The 21,396-nt window shown below is 47.6% G+C and overlaps 2 protein-coding genes across 5 annotated transcripts in view; one reads left to right on the top strand and one right to left on the bottom strand.

Moving 5' to 3' along the window:
* Positions 1–21,396, bottom strand: part of Tbcd (tubulin folding cofactor D) — a 161,312-nt gene that overhangs the window by 92,741 nt on the left and 47,175 nt on the right. For all 4 annotated transcript variants that reach the window (XM_055592661.1, XM_055592658.1, XM_055592659.1 and 1 more), the window contains one exon: positions 18,996–19,090. In XM_055592661.1, coding sequence (XP_055448636.1) covers positions 18,996–19,090 — 95 coding nt within the window. The remainder of the gene's footprint in view (positions 1–18,995; positions 19,091–21,396) is intronic.
* On the top strand, positions 9,166–11,600 carry Znf750 (zinc finger protein 750). Its single transcript, XM_055592662.1, has 2 exons — positions 9,166–10,603; positions 10,721–11,600. The coding sequence occupies exons 1-2, from the start codon at positions 9,183–9,185 to the stop codon at positions 11,424–11,426; spliced, it is 2,127 nt and encodes a 708-aa protein (XP_055448637.1). The 5' UTR covers positions 9,166–9,182; the 3' UTR covers positions 11,427–11,600.

The following is a 21,396-nucleotide window of genomic DNA, read 5'->3' as shown; positions in this document are numbered from 1 at the left end:
TGGGGCACAGGCCCACCGGCCAGTAACCAGTGATCACAGCCCCATCTGGCCAGCCATCCTGGAGAGGTTCTGGGCAGTAAGAGCAAAAAGGGAGGGAAGCGGATCACCCCCACCTTGGCCAGATGCCCTGCTGGGCCTGCAGAAGCTGAGCAGCTCTGTCTACTGACCTGCAGCACTGGGCCCCTGGGCTACAGCTTCAGGTCTGGCCTTTGGCTTTGAGCAAAACAAGAGCAGTGCCTAGGGCCAAACCCAAGTCTAGGAAAGTGTCCAGACCACTAGAAACAGAGCTTTCCACAGCCCAGCCAGGGCCTACCTTAATACAGATAAACTAGGAGAGAGGCTTGGGAAGAAAACGAAGGGGTGCTGGGAAGGGCCATCCAACACCTCAGGACTAGCTTTAGACCAGGACTCTCAGGAACTTGGCAAAATAATTTGTTTCTTTGGATAGCCTCTCACTACTACAACTCTAACTGAAAAGAAATTAAAATTAAGAAACCCTAAGAGACAGCCTTTTTAATGGGAAAGAAGCCAGGGACGCAAGGCTAAAAACAGACTCCTAAGACCTGGGACAAGCCCTGGGCCTTGTGCTACTCCTCTTAAAGCTCAAAAGTGCAAGACCGCCACAAACCTGAAAACCCTGTGCCCCTCCCCGGGGTCTGCAACTGGGCAGGGGCTGTGCTGTCCTCCTGCCACCCAAGGGCCCCGTACTCCTATCCCAGTCCTGTTACCAGTATAGACCTGCCTAGAACTGCCCCTGGGGCATCACAGGACACTGAGAAGCTGAAGCCAGGCCTGTGACATCACGAAAGCAATTCCCATTTCCTTTTTACTTTCCAGATGTTCCCCACAAAAAAAAAAAAAAAAAAAAAAACACATAAAAAAATTAGAGATAAAATCATCTTCTGACTATTTGTAAGGAGGTAAAAAATATAACTGATTCCCTTCCTTCTTCAAAGATGTTCTGTGAGAGAGGCTGCTTGCTGCATGAAATGACTGACCAGGCCTGGCCAAGTGTATGCTGACCCCTCTTACACACCGCACAGCCCTGAGTTGCATCAAAGGAGACTATCAGCTTAGCCAAAGCACAGGTGAAAGGATGTCTAAGGGACAGGAAGGAAACTCGGGGCCAAGCCATGCCGCGGAGGAATGCCTACGCTACGGGGGCTGCCCTGCTGCCTTCCACACCCTGCAGAGCGGGAGCGAAGAGGCTCTGGTGCGGCTGACTAGACCTGGAGCACTACCTACACCCCCCAGCACCTGTCTGCCCGCAGCGGGGGCGCTGCTGCCCAGACACCCACTCAGCCCACAGCTTACCTCCCACGCCACATGATGAAACTGTCACCTCCCAGCCTAGGCTCCTGGTCGAGTTACCTAACCCTCCGTTCTGTGCTCACCTAACTTTGGTAAATCAGGTGCACTGCCCTTCCTGTGACTACAAGGACTGAGGCAAGCAAGGAGCCACAGGGAAGAGCTCACTGAAGACCAACTGCCACTCCTAGTCCCCTCCCCCTCTCAGAAACTTGATCAAGACATCTAGGTCACACAGAGGACTGAGAACAAACATAAGGCTTCAGACCTCACCAAAGGTAAAACAACAACAACAAAACTGCCTTTTTTAAAATAAACATCTAGGTGTTTTGCCTGCATGTATGACTATGCCTGGTGCCCTCAGAGACCAGAAGAGGGCATCACATCCCCTGGGACTGTAGCTACAGATAAGTTCTGAGCCACCAGGTGGGTGCTGGGAATTGAACCTGGATCCTCTGATACAATAGCCAGTGCTTTTAATTGCTGAGCTGTCTCTCCAGCCCCTTCCTTCACTCTATAAGGAATAAGCTAAGAGGGCAGCGAGGACAGGGAACGCAGCAGGAGGAGACACATCAGGTGGCTACAGGCACAAGAACCTTCCAGGAAGGACCAAAGAAGCCCAGCCACTCCCTGACCTACACAACAGAACCCATAAAAAGCCCAAGGTCACAGCTACCATCAACTCAGTTCTTTCAACCACGAGCACTAAGGAAGCCAAGCCCTGCAGGAGACAGAGTTGAATCCCTGCATACAGTCCCCAAGCCCTCCCATCCTGTCAGAAATCATCGCTGAAATACCCAGAGAAGTTACAACAAGGTATCAAACCAGAGATCCTGACTGTCGAATATACTTCATGGAAACGTTAGAAGATACAGTTAAGGAAACTGAGACTTTATGAGAAATCTCATAAAGCTAGAGATTGCCCTTCATCAAAATCTAGAGCACCTGGATGCCATCAGGCCACAGATGCCAAGTCATGTAGGAAAATGGTGGCAAGGCTGGGCTTTAAAACAGGCAGTGATCATTAAATGCCACTCTTCAGACCAGAGCTGCATGAGGACCTTTCTTTGATGTTGTAAAACTGCATTAAATCAATGTCCAAGTATTCAGGGGATGAGTAGAGCATTATTTACACTATGAAATGCAGAAAACAAGACACACAGGTAGTTAGAAGGAAGAGGGAAGGAAATGCAGAAGCTATACAGCAGCAAAGACAAGACTGACCCAAGCAAGAAGGTGGCACAGATTCAAGGAGTATGGTCCCCAAGACAGAAGGGAGGGACAGCCCCTAGGAGGATGTAGGAGGTGGCACAGAGGCAGGAGACTTAAGCCTCTTTTGCCACTAAGCGAGTCAATTAAAAATATCTGAAATCAAATTAGAATCAAGGAGTAAATAACAAATACTCAGCGAAAGGTGAGTGGGAGTGTGGGAAAGGGTCAGACATCCAGCAAGCTCCTACTAACCTTCCCCTGAGCCCAGCTTGCCCCAGCTGCCCCGCAACGAAAGTGCAGCAGAAATGGATGATGGTAATTCTCAGTCTGGCCTCCTACTTTGCTCTCTTGAAGTCCTGAGATACCCACGGGCTCTCATCTTCTATGGAACCCTCTAAAGAAGCAGAGCAACCAGGGGACAGCACCATACTGGACAGCCTCAGTAAACACCCACAGAGAAGAACTGCCCAGAAGCCCTGTTCAGACAGAAAAGCTGGTGAAAATCTCAAGCCAGAGCATAATTTGCTACCTAGCAAAATAAGAGGAATCCCAGGGAACTGCTGTTCTTGTAAGAAAGCATTTGTCTTTAATTCCTCATATAAATAAGACAAACGTAACTGAATTAAGTTTTAAAGAATTAAACACAAAGGTGAAGCCAAGTACAATCTTCAGTCTTAAACAGGATGGGGGGGGGGGGGCCCGGCAGCGGCAGTGCTCCAACCCTAGGGAACCTGCCCTTGTGTTTTGGTGCTCTGGCCCTTGCCAGCAGCTTCAGATATGACCAAGAGCCTAGCAACCATCACACCATCCTTTCCCTGTCCCCAAACTGACATTACATTCCAGCCTTCACTGCAGCCTGCGCAAGCCTCAGAACAAATAAGTAAATGGGGAAGGGGGGGGGCTCCAAAATGTAAAATCTGAGTTAGTGCTTAGAGAGGGGGTGTGAAAGTGTACACACTGCCGACGCCCAAATGACAGACAGCACATGTCAGCTCCACAAGCAGTACAGGCCCTGGGCATGTCCCGGCAGGTCCCTGTGACGAGGCAGCAAGGTTAGCATCCTCTTTGCCACCCTGGGTCTCCCGGCGACCTCAACAAAAACCCTGGGGAAGAAGGGTGGAATTCGCAAAGGTGGCTGGAGGCTTCTCCAGCCTCACAGCAAGAACACTGTTAGTGTTGTCTCTGGTGATAAACGTGTTCGTCTCTGCTGTGTGTACCCTGGGGTACTGGAGGGACGTTCCACACCTGGGTCTCTAATGAACGGCAAATGCTTATAAGACAAGCACAGCAGCACTATACTCTGCATCCTGAAGCCTGCAGCTAGGCAGCCCACACGGGGGCCCACACACAGTGAACCTAGGGCCCTGTGGGGTGCTTGGGGTGGCACAGGGCTCTCTGGGTCCCTGCTCAGTGAGGCTGTGTGGAGCTCAGTGGGTGCAAACACTTGAACTGTAGCTGCAGGCAGGGGAATATCAGGTGCATCTCTACGCCCTGAGGGCTCAACTCCTACACTTAAATCCCTCCCACTGGAACAGCCGGCTCCAGTTTCACCGAGCCAGCGAGCCAGCGTGAGAACAGATCCTGCTCCTCAACCCTCAGCACCCTGCACAGAAAGACTCCGCATCCCAGCACTGCCCACCTCCGGTAAGTGCTTACGATTTCTTCAAGTTTTCTTCCAAAACTACTCGATAATGTGTCTGGGTATCTGTCTGGGTAAATTGCTTGCTGTTGTCTGCTCTTTACTACTCTGTTCCCTCAGGATTACTCAGAACCCGGCAGGTGCATCTTAGGGACGAAGAGCACAATTACAAAACTCCTAATGGGTTTGATACTTTAGTCCAAGAATATAAGCAAGCATATTTAGAAATCAAGCCTTCTTTTCTGCTATAAATTTATTTTAAAAAATAAACCAAAATATGAATTTATAATATTGCTTCATTGCTGCCTGCTCTTCAAGGAAATTACAATAAATTCAACATAAAAGAGGCAAACATCACATATTTAGAGAGAGATAACTGTACAATGCTGGGTTTTGTTTCTAGTTTACTATCTACAACTTTTCAAGTTTAAAACAAGTGCTGCTTTGACAAAGCCTTTCAAAAACAAGATGCCAACAAAGTTTAAATTTTTGTTTGGTTAAGGTTACACACAGGGTGGGGGGGGGGCAAAGTGTGTTATTCTTATATGAAACTTCCCATAAATGTGTATGAAAATTACTGAGTAAATAATTGGCCAAATCTGACCAAATCAGGTTTCATTTGAGCAGAAATGCCTGCATTTGTTATCCTAGTGTTTGCTGAGTATTAGCAAAGGCTCTCTGGTATTTCAGACTGGCGTGTTAAGGAAACAGAAACAAGGGGAGCTCTGGTGCAGGGCTGGTCTGGAGCTGTGTGCCACACAACAGGGCCCAGCTGCTTTCTGGACCTTTTCTTCCAAACATATTCCAGAAAACTGCTTTCTGCTAAGGGTACGGCCGTCCTAAGCTCACCTTCATCTCAAAGAACAGAAAGTTTAGGAGGGAGTGGCGGCCAGGTCTGAAAAAGCTCGACTGAAGTAAAACTCACAAATCTCGTTCTTGCGACACCCCGTGGGTAGAGGACAGTGGCGTGCCCTTGAGTGGTGCAAGAACGCCACATCACAGTGCTGTAATTATAGCGTGCCCTTCACGAAGTTCCACCTGTGCGGCTCTGTGCCAGACAGCTGGACACCAGCAGGAGGACGATTACAGCACCGTCTTGATTGCAGGTCAGCTCACAGGACAAACACAGCTACCTAGCCCATCACATCACTGTCCTATAAAGCAAAGCTGTAATTACCCCATTGTGTCCTAGCAGAGTTCTTTCAAATCACTCTCGTGTCTGATTTGTAAGTGCAAGGCCTTTAGAGACTTTTAGAGCATGCCAGCCACTCACTATTGCCTTGACACCAGCAGCTCCAATCTGCTCAAGTTTAGTACTTTAAAGACAAACAGAACCCTGTGGCCAACCGAAACCACAGCGCTCAGTGTGTGGGCAGGTATCCCAGATGGCACACTGTGGGCAGCAAGAAGGTGCGCTCAGCGCAGGGCCCTTTCCAAAGGCAAAGTCAAGCAGTTGAATAGAAGAGATACTGAAGTCTCAGGTCACACAGCTGATGTATGTCGGCAGAAAAACTGGGACAGCTCTTAAGCTGGGAACTGTACTTGCTTTCAGGCCCCTGTACTACTGTACAGAGTCTACACTGCATCGCAAGATGATTCAGAGAAGGAAGTCTCGGGCCACGGTGGTCTGGGGAGGCATGATTGAGAACAGGGCTTCCCCAAGGAAGACAGAAGATACCTGAAAGCTCTCTACCAAAATCCCTTGGCCCAAGCTGGGTGTCTGTGGGAAGATACCCTCATGAAACCCCTGACTATCATATGGGAAGTGAAAGGGAAAGAGGTAAACTCCTCTGGAACTGTGTCAGCCTCAAACATGCTAACACTATAGTTCTCAGACAGCCGTAGCTCCACATATAGCCTTCCAGAGATGTATTCCCAAAGTAGTAACAGGCCCACCCCCAAAAAGGGACAGCCACATACCCTTATGCCTTTAGGAAAAGCTTCACCTTTGAATACAAATCCAAACTTACTGTAAATAGTCAAAGTTTTAGGCTTTACTGTTTTGGCAACAACGTGCTCTTTTGGGAATATTTAACACCAGCAGCTGCCAGACAGTACAAAGTCCAGCAGGTATAAACTGACCAAACAGGACTTATTGTAAGCCTCCATGCCCACAGACATTAGGTGCCTGGATATGGTCATGGTTGTGGGTTAGTTTCTTCATACTCATAAACCTCACTTGGGTAGGACAGAGAACTCACAGACTGGCATCACCATTCAAAAGCTTACAAAGGCATCAATTTTATCCCACTTACTTCTCTAACACAGTAGTTTTATAGATGAGTTACACCCGACTGACACCTGCCTCCAAGCAGCGAGCTCTCTGCTTTTATTAGCAATTGTGAAATACTGAGGGGTCAGTTTATCCAAAGTTACCAAGTCCTCCAGCTCTGCCCCCGTGTCTCCACTCACTCCCTTTCAGTCTGTGTAAACCTCGCTCTGGAGCCCTGCACAGGAGCCACTGGAGCTTGTCCCACCCACCTGCTCAACCCAAAACTTCAGACAGCATTTCGCACACTCACTCTCTCACTCACAAACACACACACACACACACACTCATACATTCACACACACAAAGTAATAATTATTTCTTAGTTATTCTTTAGAACAACATACAGTGATTTGTAATCTCCTTGCCTCTTGTAAGAGACATAAGAAAACTCACCACGACAATGCACTTATTTAAGCTCTGTCCACTGTTTAACCATAGTGATGTGTTTACTTCTGCCCAAAACCATCAGTAGCATTTACTAACGTTGCATCTGTGAAGGCCCACTGCTACTTCCTTACACCCGAGGGTGGAGGGGTCTTTTGTCTTTCTAGCCTGTCCAGTGCACACAGTACTGTCCATCCTAGCAACTAGGAAGCAGCTCACAGTCGATAAATGTTTGCAACTGTCATCATTTTGATCGTGACGCTCCCAGCTAGTGATGAAATCATCCCTCTCAGATCTGTGCCATGACATATCCTATACAGCCATGGGAACCTGACTTGCAGAGGTTCTCACGCCTTCAGAATCAAGAGTGTAATGAGCGTGCCAGCACAGGCCCCACTGACTTATCGAGCTGCCCTCATCAGCTAGTCAGACAAGGCTTCTCAAGTTCCCTGACAGGCAGGGAAAATGCACTCCAGGTACAAGCTGGGCCCACAGACAATTTCTTCACATTTTTCCTTTTAATAAGAGGGGGGAAGTCACAAGGCTATTATTAAGTGCTAGTATGATCAGTTTTGACAGGGTGCCTTGTAGCTTCTGCAGCACAAGTAAAGGGCCCCCTTTGACAGCTCAGTCCCCCATTCTTCCAGAAGAGCCCAGGAGCCTAGCTTCCTCCCGGCCACGAACCTGACATTCTCATCTAAAATGTGTGCTTCATTCTCAATGCTATGCAGACTCTCCCAGTGGACTGTGGGAGTAGACTCAGTATCAGCTGAGCCATGGTTCTCACAAACAACTACTTAACGGCCCTAAATTACGGTGATAGGGCAGCTGGAGCAGTGCACTTCAGCTCTTCCTGGGCTTGTTCCTTTTTTTTTTTTTTTAGAAAAAAAGTCTTGCAAAGCAGCACAGGCAGGCCTTGAACTTGACACCCTCTGCCTTACCCTTCTCTAAGTGAGAGAATTGCTGGTGTGCACCACAGTGCCATACACAGTTCTTTATATCTAATACATATATTATTTATTTATACATATATTTAATGCACACACAAACAAACAAACCAAATAAAACCAGGCAGCACCCTCAGAATATAAAAACCTGTCCCTGCGGCTGGCTACTCCACACCACTGCCCACTATACACACGCATACTGAGAACAGGGAAGACAGACGAGTCTGACTAATCCTAAGACTTTAGTTCTATTTCTAAAGTATGGCTTACACACAAGTGTCTGTGTGTAAGTGTCTGTGTGTCTCCCCTTTTCATATACCCTACCCAAATGAAGGTACCTGGCCTCAATTCTTCACCCTCTACCCAGGCTTCCACCCAGTGTCAGCCAGGAAGTCCGGGCAGGCAGCTTCCTAAGTGCTCAGCTTTGCGTAGGAAGCGCTGTGAGGTATGACAACAGGGACACCTGGTTCAGGTCGCTTCCTTCCTCTACCTGGATGCCAACCACTTGAGAAGGCCTATCGGAGGAAGGGAGGGCAAGTCTGTGAGTTGCTCCCAAGCACTGCTGAGTAGCAGGGCACAAAAGTCACTCGTGGGCTTGCAGCTCGCCCTCGCCGCACTGCAAACTGAGTCAACCTAAATATAGCATTCCCATTTGTACTGAGCCAATATAAATGCTGCTCACTGGAGCTAAGGATGCAGTTCAGCAGCAGAACGTCTATCCAGCATGAAGCTATGAATCTGAGCACCTCCACCTCCCCCCACACACAGCATAATACCTGCTGACAAAGTCAGCCTCTCATTTCTGATTTTAGAAGCAGTAAATGAAGTCCTGTGTCTTAAATATTTTTACTTTAAATATTCACACACAGCACAAAGCAGCAGCACAGCTAAACAGGGCCTTGCAGCGCTAAACTAATAGTGCAACAGCACATTCACTAAGTGCTTGCTCCCATAGAGCAGAAGGGTCTCTGGTTCAGAATATTATCGGAAGCCCCAAAGAAATGGACCAAGGCAAAGTCTAGATTGCAGGATAAGGGTCCCCAAAACTCAAAGGATCACCTTTAACTCTGTGCTCTCTTGGTCCCCAGGCAATTCTGGCAACCAACAGAGCAGACCAGAAAGGATGCAGGGCTCATCTGATTTCTAAAGGTACTAGGCTCCTAGTCTGCCCTTAGTGTGACAATGCAGACACTGACCCACTAACCCTGCACCTGATACCAGTGTCTGTCTGCCTTCACAGCTTTAGGTGCTACATGAAAGAAACTTCCCTTATCAGGCCCTGAGCCCGTGCAGCTGGCTTCAAATAAAGTATTCAGCAAGAAGACGACCAGGACTCAGTTCCTTCCAAGCCACCACATCCTGGTCAAAGAGTCAGCAGTGACCACACACTGAGCAGACTAGAGTCCAAACACCCAGGACAATGAGTCTCCTCAAGGAACGGAAACCAAAAAAGCCACACTATATTCCACGGCCCCCAGGAAAGCCATTTAAGTACAAATGCTTCCAGTGTCCTTTTACGTGCAACGAGAAGTCACATCTTTTCAATCACATGAAGTACGGCCTCTGTAAAAACTCTATCACTTTAGTGTCGGAACAAGATCGCATTCCTAAGTGTCCCAAATCCAGCTCGCTGGACCCTAAGCTGACCCACCAGACAGAGCCCCCCTCAAAGCCAGCTACTTCCAAGTCTCTTGCAAATGGACTCTCCAGCTTTGATCCAAAGGCTCAGCAGGGCTCAGCAAAGGAAGATGCCAAAGAGAACCTCGAAATACCGGGTCGGGGAACCCACAAGAGCCCCCAGAAACCAGCCCTACAGAAAGAAATGACGCCAGAAGCCATTGTCAGCCCCCAGCCTTGCCTCGACAGTGGGGTTAGGCCTTCAGCATTTGTTCCCGTTGGGGAGCACAGACTTAGAGGCCCAGAAGACACAGAGGCTCCTGAAATGCTGGCATTAAGCAACTCTACCACCAAAGCCACCCCTTTCCATGCCAAGTCTGCATTCCATACTCCTGGTTACCCCTGGAAAGCTGGCTCCCCATTCCTCCCACCTGAATTTCCACATAAAATCCCATCTACAAAGGGGTTTGGTGCCATCTCCCCCTACATGCACCCTGCAATCCCAGACTACCCACATCCCTTCTACACAGAGCCCGGGCTGGCTGCCATCTACTCGCCCTACCTCCTGACGGGGAACACTCCTGAGTGTGAGGCCACGTTGTTCTCTGTCCATGGGGCCCAAGACCAAAGACACTTCCTGTCTCACCCTGGGCCAATCCCCAAGCACTTGAACACATCTCCGTCAACATACGACCACTACAGATTCTTCCAGCAGTACCAGGCTAACCTGCCAATCCCTTACGGATTTTACAGGCCGGAGTCCGCCTTTCCGTCCTACAGCCTCAGGCTCCCACCCGTCCCGGGCATCACACAGAGCTCCCGCCTGCTTGAAGAAGCAGCCCTGGCTTACCCAGCCTCAAGTCCCTCAGAGTTAAACCTTTCAAATTCCCACAGAAAACACACAGAATTTGAGAAGGAAAGTCCAGTTCCTAAGGCAAAAGATCCTTCTAAAGATGGGCAAAGGGATGCAGAAGAGGCCAAAATGAGCCCCCGAGCAGGGACTGCTGCCACAGGCTCCCCAGGAAGGCCAAGCCCGACGAACTTCACACAAACAAGCCAAACATTCGAAGGCCTGTGTGACCTCTCAAACAAAGCAACCTCCTCAGGAACCCTGGAGCGACTCCAGCAGCCTGAGCAGAGCCCCACCGGCTGCAAACCTGTCCAGAGGAATTCAGAAAGTCCTCGCTCTCAGCTTCCTGCCAACAGAACAGAGTCCCCAAAAAGGTAAGAAATTTCCTTTTTCAAAAAATCTCCAATGTAATTTTGTTCAACACCAAATTCACACTTGCTCAAAATGCTTTACATGATCATTTTCCTAAGATTTCTCTTGCTTTCTTCTAGCCTTCAGGCCATGAACAGTGACCCTCCAGCCCACATAGGGAGCAGTACCTCTCTTATCACAGAAGCCCCGCCCTCCAGCCCAGAGGACCACTCCAGAATAGCCCCCCTCAATCTCTCCAAGAAGCTGGAGACAAGCCCTGCAACCACTTATGGACCCATGTATGCAGGCAATGCACAGGCAGACGCCCAGAGCATCTCAGGGCTGCAAGACCTGCCACTCAACCTCTCTGTAAAGGACCCCTGTAATGCCTGGGCTCCAAGGCCTGTCCTCCCCGGACCAGCACAAGGTGCAGAACCTGCTGCTGTTCTAAAGGCTGAGACAGAAGGTTCTGAAGACAGGACAAGCCGTGTGGAGACACAGCAAGACAAGGTCCACAGCAGGACGACCCCAGATGTCCACACAGTAGACAGCAGTGATGAACAGAAGCAGACAGCAGCTGTAGCTCTCTGTCAGCTGGCAGCCTACAGCCCAGGGAATGTCCGAGTGGGCGATGAGGAGAACACAGCCCAGGAATCCACCTGTCAAGACAGAACCACCCTCAGTTCTACAGAGAACCAGGGAGCTCAGTGTGACCTCAGACCCAAAGCACAAAAGAGGACAAGTCAAAGGGATGCAGGAAGATCCCAGCAAGGAACTAAAAAGCCAAAGCTGAATGAGACCGCACCAAGAGTGCTCACTCTCCGCAAAAGAACCCGGGTGTCCTGAGGCCTCACGGACCTCAGCACTGTGGCTACACAGATGCCTTCACATTGTGCTCCAAGCAGCAGCCTCACTTTTTTGCTTTTTTGGAGGAGGTGCAGTCTTGCCACGTTGCTCAAGCTGGCATCAAACTTGTGATCTTCCTGCCTCGGCCTCCTACATGCTGGGCCAACCAGTACACCCAGTTTTCCTCCACTTTTTATCAATTTTTATAAATAGTTTCTCTTTTCTTCTCAAAAAAAAAAAGGCAAAAGGCTGTAATCTTGTTCAGTTTTTTTGTAAACATTAAGATAAATATTAAAAGGTGTTTCTACTTCTGGTTATTAAAAAAAAAAATCTGAGTGGCTTATGCTCTCCAAGATTGAGGAATTAAACTGTGCTTTCCTGTTTGTGACTCACCAGGAAAGCATACAGAACTAAAACCTAGCTCAGCAGCGTGAGTCAGTTCACAAAAAAGACTTTTCACATGTACTGTTTTCAGCACTGGAAAACGGCACTGTTTTACTCTTTTCCTGTTAGGCACAGTTCTGTGTTTGATGCGGAAGCATCTTCAGTTTGAGCATCAAGTGTTACGTGTAAAAAGTGCTGTGCTTAGTTCTGCCTGAACCATCCACAAACATCAGAAGCTGACTTTATGAGTAACTTCTTTCCCTCAAGGAAATGCGTTACTGGTAAAGGTATGATCAATTTACTCTACTTGCTTATGATGTCACTTAGCTTCACGTTCCACTCCCTACGGTGATGTGCATGTTGATTTTTCCAATAAACTCATGTGTGAACTTTGAGAACACATAAAGCAAAGACCAACATAAGCTCTATGGTATTCTTTAGAGTATTCTGCCACAACATTCAGCAAGAAAGAGTTGACAACTGAGGAAGCAATGAAACTAAGAAAGTGCTTCTGGTGTTAGTAAATGAACTAGTAGCCACAGAGTCCAGGCAGGTACAAATCTTCACTCTTGGGGCTTTTCAAAGACCACTTAGGAGGCCTGAGCTCGGGCTGCCTAGAGAACAAGATCAGGAGACCTGGCAACTAACACTACATGGGCAGGGTTCTACCTTTCTCCCTCCCCCCTTCTACCTCTGGACAAAGGCAACCTTTCACCCTGTGAGCTAGAGCCACGCTGTAGGCACTGACACAGGGATCCATGGTTCCTTGTTGAGAAATCTTTTTGTTCAGCCAGCAGCTCCTAGCCAGCCCCAACAGAGGATGCCCAGGGAGGCTGACCAGTATTCTACCTTCAGATGACGTTAGGAACAGAGAAACACTGTGAAGCTCGTTAAATGCATACAAAACTTCACATACAACATATAAAAGGGATGCAGGGCTTTTCACAACTGTTATGGGATACATAAGGCCAGTGCTGCAGGTTTCCCACTCATGGACACAGCCCCTGTTACAACCTGGTAAGGCAGGAGGGGCCCCTTCCATCCAAGGAACTAGGAGAGTCCTTTGGGTCCATCCAAACCACCACATACACTAACCCAAACTTACTCTCTTATGACATAAAATCAACAAATACCAACAAATCTTATTTTCTACCCTGACTTTTTTTTTTTAATGTTTGCCAAACATACACCAATATGTTTGGCAAAGAAAAAAACATGATTCTTCCTGCTCCCAATAAGTAAAAACCTTCAGGAAAGGGGAATGATCAATCAAGCATTATGCTCCATGCTCATGACCCAAAGCATCCTCTTGGCATACTTAACCCAGATAAGAACTCAGCCTTCCACTCAGGCCCCAAGACTCGGAAGGAGTGTGACAGACCGCTCGCCCACTGCCTATAGAACCTTAAATGGCAACAAGAAGAAGCTGGCTAGCTGCCACCAGGCCTGGGGGAAACATGAGCTGCTCAACCAAACAGGAGGTGCTCATCCTCCAGGAAACTGGTCTGTACCTGGTACAGTGGGCCTCAGCTCACAGACCCGCCATGGAAAACAGCACCGTCCGGGTACAGCAGCTCACTTTCAACGGCATACCCATGACAACTAGAGTAGACACTCTATCCATAAGACAAAAGGGTCCCTGCAACTAGATTAAAAACAAACCAACCAACCAACCAAAAAGTAGACTAGGTCTCACTTGTTTCCCAATTACTACCTCTCTACATCCATATCACTGACTTAAAAGTAAAAGCTCTTCACTTTACAGACAGACAAAAACAAACAAAACAACAAAAACAAGCTTTCAAAAGTTAAACAGAATCAATACATAACCTAGTAATCCTCCTGCCAGGTACACTATACAGACCTGAAAACAAATCTCAAAGAGACACTCTTGCTTCCTCTCCACAGCAGCCAGGAGATGGGCTCACGGGAGGGGCAGGCATGGCGGAGCGCTACCCAGCCATGCAAGAGGAGGAGATGCGCACACACACTAACATATGAGTCTTAGATCATTACACTCTATGAAATGGGCCAACCAAAAATGGCAAAATTTTGTACACACTTTGTGCTTACATGAAGACCCAAGAATGGGCAAAACCAGAGAACTAGGAAGCGGACTGGAGTCACATGGGGCAGGAGAAAGGTCCTTTGTTTGGAATAGATGTTTTAGAGCCACATGCATGGAACAGTTGCCCAACATCATGAACACATCTAATGCCAATGAGCAAAAATGCTTGGAAATGGCTACAACAACAAATTTCTGTTTTATCTAGTTTTAAGCGTAAGTTTTTTTAAAAAAATGAGTAATAAAACAAAATTTACTGAATTAGATTTTTAGTGAGCAAAGTGAAAGGTAAACTGTATCTCAATTTATATATTAAAGCAAAAAACAAAACCCCTTTCTAAATAATCCCAACAGTGATCTGCTGTGATGTGTCCTCTTCCCATACCACCTTCTACAGGACAGGAAAGGACAGACGGATATAAGCAGACACTCCCACAAAGCACAGTACCAAAGGACAACAACAGAAGCAAAATCAAAGGTGTGATGTTATAGTCTTCATTTTCTTACAAACTCAGGTGTCTGGTAGCTCAAAATGGCACAAATGCTAAAAACTAAACAACAGTGCAACTCTGGGCACTGGCCAAATGGCCCTGCCCAGAAACCTGCTTGCCTGGGAGATGACATGCCAGACGCCCCACATATGTATCATCAGGGCCAATGGACATCTCCAGCCTTCCTGCCTCCTCTCCCAGCATATCTCTTTCACAAGCATTTTCCTAATAAAACTCTCACATATTTAATCCTATGTGGCATTTGCTATTTAAGAGAACCCAGGTAGATGTCATAATACTATCCAAATTTTCCTTATTGAATGATATCATGCAATGGGACAAAACAGGAAGCTCTGTGAAGTGCTACGCTGGCCAAAACTGATAGCATCAACTTTTGCAGAACTCTGGAAACTAATCAAACAGTTATGAAAACCAGAAGAATGCTTAAGAAAGGAAGATACTTAGCTCCCGTGCAGGAACCAGACACGAGGCAGTCACTGGGACAGTGAATTCAGGGGCCTCAATACATTTAAGAGCAAGCACCTGGTTGTGCTGGGGAGGTTTTCTTTTGGAGATGCTATTAAAACATTCAAAATATTGTGTTTTCAACAAAAACAAAAAAACTTCAAGGCAGAAAACGAACAGGAAAGTATAACCCAAACACAGGGTTTTTTCCAGTGAAGCAGCCCAGACATTTTGAACTTACCAAAGACATTTAAAGTGCTCAAAGGAAACCAAAGGCCATACCTGAACAAGCTCAAAGCATCAACAAAAGACAGAAATTACAGCAACTAAACAGAAGTTCTGAAATTGGAAAGTCAACAGCTGAGATGAAGGTTCTCTAGCGGGGTGTGATGACTGATAGTATGTCAACTTGACAGGGTCTATAATTATTTAGGAGACAAGTCTCTGGGTGTATCTATGAGGGAGTTTCTAGGTTGAGTTAGCTAAATGTGGGATGCCCCACTCCATAAGCAGGGGTCCCAGACTATGTAAACGGGGAGACGTGAACTGAGCACCAGCATTCACCTCTCTCTGCTTCCTGACTATGGATGCCATGTGTCCAGGTACCTCACACTCCTGCTGGCATGCCTTCCCTGACCAAGACAGACTATACTCTTAAAACATATGAGCCAAAATAAACCCTTCCTTTTAACTACTTCTATCAGGTATCTTGTCACAGTAATAAGGAAAGTAATTAATACAGGGCGCTTACAGTCAATTTTGTACGAGTAAAAGGCAAAATCAGTGAACATAAAGACAAGAAACTGAAATCACCTAGTATGAGGAGCAGGGACAAAAATAATAAAGGTAGAGGACTAGAACCTAAGAGACCCGAGGGACACAACAGAGTACAGCCACATGTCAAAGTTCAAATCGCAGAGCGGGACGGGGAAACATGGCAGCATCTGGGCCACCTGAAATAAAGGTCCTTCAATGGCCCAAGTCCTTATTCACCAAAATATAGATCAAAAACAAACGCAGACACACGGTGTGGGGAAATCTATGTGAAAGTGTCCCATGTATGTGCATGACAGTAACCTGGCAGAACTCTTTAAAAGTCCTTCCTTGAGACTTAGCCCAGTGATGGAGCAGTCTGCTCTAAGGCTGTGGTAAAGCTGATCTGACCTCCCAGCTTCAGCATGCACACAGGAAGCTTCTCATTTCCTCTGGGACAGAAGCAAATGTTGCCTCCCACATGCTCTTGTGCACTTCATCCTCCTAGAACAAGTCTATCTGGCCTACCCTACATGTGCGCTTTTCCTTCTCATCCTTTTTTAAGAGACTTGGTCTAGTGTAACCTCAAACTCAGTGTGACCAAGAACAGCACGGAATCCTGATTCTCTTGCCTCCGCTTTCCAAATGCTGGAATTGGAGTGCTTTTACTTTCTATTCATGTTTGCTAACTGACAGAAAGCCTTATGGTATGCAGCAGCTATGAGCCAAACCAAGTGTTCAGCTGTGTGCCCTCAGCTATGACTTTAAGCAAACAAGATCACTCTCAGGAATGGTGTGAGGTCTAAAATAAAAGCATTAAAAAAAAAATCCCAAGATGCTCGATGTTAATGCCAACCACCTTCACAAAGGTTCCAGAGTCCCTGCCACCCTTGCCCGACATGATACTTCCCCCATCAGGAGACAGTACAGTGTGTCCCTGGCTCAGTTCACATGGAGACTGCAGGACAGGAGGACAGCTCCCAACAGAAAAGATCACTGACTAATTTATTCCACATCATGTTTTATGGTTGGAAACAACAGCTTGACATTTCTCACCTCTGACCCTCCAGCTGGCGGGATAAATGATGTCGAAGGTCCTGAAATGTGGCACAGCACACACACAAGCTAGTCCTAGAGCAGAGAACCAAAGAGAAGCAGCACCAGTTCCAATGGCACAGCATAGCCAGTGCGTAGCACCTCAGTAACCAGGTTTCCATAGCCGAGCTATCTGCAAAGACCTGGTGACCTCATGAAATGGGCCTTAGTGGTCTAGAAAACCCTCCCCCTGCTCCCTAACACCGTGGGCTCTCTGACAAACCAGTGTGACTTTGCCACACTTACCACAATTCCTGCCAAATAAGTCTTAGCTATAAACACAGCCACCATCTGGCAACACCCTGGAGCAGCTTCCTCCTTGGTCATCAGGGACACACAAATCAAACCATGTGAAGACAACTGACATTCCACAGCGACTATGATAGGAATCACTTTTTTAAAAAGAAGGAAGGCAAAACAAATAGTGATGAGGGTGTGAGGAAAGAGGGGCCTTAACACATGGCTGCTGGGGCTGAGTCTGTGGGGAGCATCTGACTCTTTTGCCTGCGCTGTGAACTCTTCTTCCTGCTGGGCTGCCGCATCAGGCCATGATCTGAGGGCTTGGACCCAGTCTGACCATATCATGTTAGGCCATATCCCTGGAAGGCCTGCTCTTTCTTCCCTTTGCTTTCTTTTTTCTTTTTCTTTTTTTCCTTTCTTTCTTTCTTTCTTTCAAGGGAAAAAGAGGAGGCGCTGATCTGGGGAAGAGGGAGGTAGGGAAAGGGACTGGGAGAAGTGGAGGAGGGAAAACTGGTCAGGATACAATGTCTAAGGAAGAAGAAAAGCTAAAACAAACAAACAAAAGGGATCTGGCTTGTTCCTGAAATCATCCATCCTTCCTATTCCCAAGTCTACACTCAGGACAAATGATAACACGTCTACACAGAAACTCATAAACAAATGTTCATTAAAGCATTACTCAAAAAGTCGTACGATGTAGGCAACCGAATGGTTTCTTAAAGTGACTAAGCAAGACGCAGTGCTCCCGTGCTCCCACACAGTGGGCCCCATCAGCAGCAACGGAGGGGAGCACCACGCGGTGACCACCAGAAATCACACAAAAGAACAAACACCAAGTGTACACATGACATGCCTGAAAAGGGCAAAACACAACAGCAAACAGGACCCGAGCTTGCAGGGCTGCAGAGTAGGTGAGAATGGTTGCTCTGCAGCGCAGGGTCTCAGCCTGGGGAGTGAAAACGTTCTCGAGGTCAATTACACGACGCTGCGCACCACCACGCGTGCCAGAGACACTATAAACTGTAAGTGGGTGGACGGCGCAGTACGTAAACTCTTACACTAAAACTGCATTTTGTTTTGTTATTGTTTTGTCTTTATTTTTTTAATTTATTCACCTTGCCCTCCAACTGTAGCCCCCTCCCTCGTCTCCTCCTGGCCCCACCCTTCCTCCCTCTTCCCCCATCTCCTCCGGACTGCCTGCATCCTCTTCCTCTGTGGCCTTGTGTCCAGTGCCCAGTGCTGACAGCAGAGCTGGGCACTGGTGGGCACACCGGTGATCCAGTGCTATGAGCAGCAGGTCTACCCTTTCATAGGGTTGCACAGCAAATACTTACATTATGACTTATAACAGCAGCAAATTCATATTGTTGAAGCACCAACAAAATAATTTTATGGTTGGGGACACCATAACAGAAGGAACTGTATTAAAAGGTTAGAAAGGTTGAGAACCACCGCTCTGGACAAAAACCACACCCTGCACAATCTCTGCAGCACACTCTCAGGGAGGATCTTCCCTGTCTTTTGTACTCCTTCCCCTTCCACTTACAAGGCACCTCCAGCTACTAACAAAGACAGCCCCACCAACCAGATAGTGGCACACGACCACAGCCTTATTCTCTGACTCTACCTCATCAGGACCCAACGGCTGGCTTGAGTTCACCGTCTTTCTATGCCCGTCCTGAAGCTCAGCTCCACTACTGCCACACGCCATGTCACCCGTCAAGACGCTGTCACTGCGAGCAACGTAATGTGCTGTGAGGGCACCAAGCCCTACAGCTTCCAGTGCTCTCAGTGGGCGACAGCACCCTTCAAGAGTCAAAAGCAGTTCTAAAGACAAAGAAAATCAACTATTTCCAGGGCCCACAACCCTCAACGTCCGGCACACAGGATGTACACAGCATGCAGCTACAATAGGCTGAAGATGTAATTGGTGAACTATAAAGGCAGGCATAAAAAAGAAGCCTGAGAGATATGATGGACACCAGAGGCCATGGCGTCCATGGCTAGCCACACTGAGGAGGCCCACCAGGTTTCAGCGGGCCTGAGGATGCAGATCCATGCACTTCAGCTACTTACCCTCTGAGAGTCTGGATGGCAACAACAGGCCTCGTCTACCCAGCTCCGCCAGTGCCAGGCATCCACCATGCCATGCTTTATCCGTCTCCTGAAAACTGAAACCAGAATTCTAATGTCAACTCCAGGTTTAAAGCCCACAATTTTGCAAGAAACACAAGCTGGTCCATATTCTGGGCCCAAAAGCCTTCCTAAAACCATTACTTCTTGGCAAGACAATAAGACTCTCAAACTTAATATGAACATAACTACCTCATCAATACTACTCTTTACAACACCCAATAATAATGAAAAGACTTAGGTCAGCTCAAGAACAGCGCAGAGACACCTGCCTGACATGGTGTCCAGCCGCCACACTGCCATGCCTCCAGTCTCAGCCCACTCTCACCAGATGGCAGAGTCCATCCAACTCAGAGGACATTAGCCGAAAAGGAACGGAGGGATGCCTTTAAATGGCACCCAGTTACTTGAGTAATAACATTGGAGATTAAAATAATGATAAAATAAGATGGACTACTGTGTCCATCTAATCCCAGTGCCTGGGAGGCAAAGGCAGGAAGATCAGAAGTTTAAGGCCATCCCAAGCACATTAAGGTCAAGACTAGACTGTTGAGATACATGACAGCCCATCAAAAGAAAGGAGGGAGGGAGGGAGGGGGGTGGAGGAAGGGAGGGAGGAAGGGAGGGAAGGAAGGAAAGAAGGAAGGAAGGAAGGAAGGAAGGAAGGGAGGGAGGGAGGGAGGGAAGGAGAGAAGAAAGGAATAAGGGAGGGATGGAGGGAGGGAGGAAAGGAAGGAGTGAGGGGGAGGGAAGGAGGGAGGAAAAGGAAGGAGGAGGAAGGGAGGGAGGGAACAAGCACTTAAAGGTCTTTTTCAAAGGTGTGGAGGTAAGTTTGGCTATTTTCTCAGGCTGATTACAAACTCGTAGGCTCAAGCAAGCCTCCTACCTCAGCCTCCCATGTAGCTGGGACTACAAGAACCCAATTTTGCATCCAACTGAAATAGGGTCTCCCAAATAACATTTTATATTTAAAATCAATGTATTCAAAAGTTCTCTTCAGGGTGTGGCCTATCGTTAATACAATGTGAGTGACTGTTCTCAGACTGGTCAGGGCTGCTCAGAAGTTTCTGTATTTTGTTGCCAACATAAACATGGAAATGCACATCACAGGGGCACAGAAAGAAACTCTGGCCAAGTGCTAAGGGCAAGCTATTATCTCAAATCCAAGCCTAGGCTCCCAATCCTAGGGCTCCAGAGAGAGAAAGCACAGAATACCAAGATGCCATTAATTGGCTGGAGGACGAGGCTGGGAGATTCAGGCCTCCCCACAGACCCAACATCCTAACCCTCCAACAGGATGCTTGCTCCAACTGCACTGAGGATTCAAGAGTAGTAACACCCTTCCTCTCTCAAAAACACAGGCACAAAGAACAGGATATACTTCTACATCTTCCATCTATTAAAACAACAGAAGGTTAAGTGAGCTAGGGTCCAATATCAGACAAAGACTACAAGCCAAGAAGAAGGAACAGAGTCTGGAGAAGCAGTACACACCAGGACCCTGCAGTACTGCAAAGAGAATGGGCTCAGAGTGCCAGAGAAATTAGAGGAAAAAAAATGTAAAAAGGTTGGGGGGGGGGGGAACCACACCTGGATTAAAAAGTTCTAAGAGACTAGAGAAAATGTCAGAAACACCCTAAGGGGGATGGGCAACAACAGTACTAGAAACTCAGGGAAGGCTGGAAAATGATGGAATCCCAGACCTTCCTAAATCTCTGCTCAACTGGAGAGCAAAAAGACCTAGCTGCCCCCAGAAGCCAGCACAAAGTCCAGACTATCACCAGCACATCCATCCTGTGACCTCCAGGAAGGAGTGCCAAGGTCTAACACAAATCCACAGAATCTTGAGAAAAGAAGCTATACACATTTTCTTCTCTCCATACTCCACAAAGAAATCCCAACAGGAACATTTTCTGCTAGTTTTCCTACTCTACATACCATCATTCCAAAGCAGACAGTCTCTGACACACTGTCTCCTGTGAACTGCAAACTGCCACTGAGCAGCCCAAGGCAAAAGCTCCCTTGGGCTGTGGGTGGGCCATCTCTAAAGACACAAGCAGCAAGTGCTGGAGGGCTCAAAGTGCTGATGACATACTTCCTGCCAGCGGTCACAGTCACACAGAACAGAAAGCCCAGAACAGTGCTGCCAACACATGGCCATGCAAAGCGAGCGTCTAGAAAAGGTGTCTGCCCCTTCTCACCCTCTACTTCCAAAGTCCAGAAAGAAACCGTAACACTAGAGTAACATTCACTGGGACAGAAACAGAACCAGGGTTCCGTGTATGCATGCACAATAGCAGTGTACTGCCCCAGGATCATACCCTACGCCATCACACACACAGGC

This window comes from Psammomys obesus, unplaced genomic scaffold (assembly GCF_907164565.1).
Source record: "Psammomys obesus unplaced genomic scaffold, mPsaObe1.curated_primary_1811, whole genome shotgun sequence".
NCBI classification, from domain to species: domain Eukaryota; kingdom Metazoa; phylum Chordata; class Mammalia; order Rodentia; family Muridae; genus Psammomys; species Psammomys obesus.
This window is presented reverse-complemented; position numbering and strand designations above follow the sequence as displayed.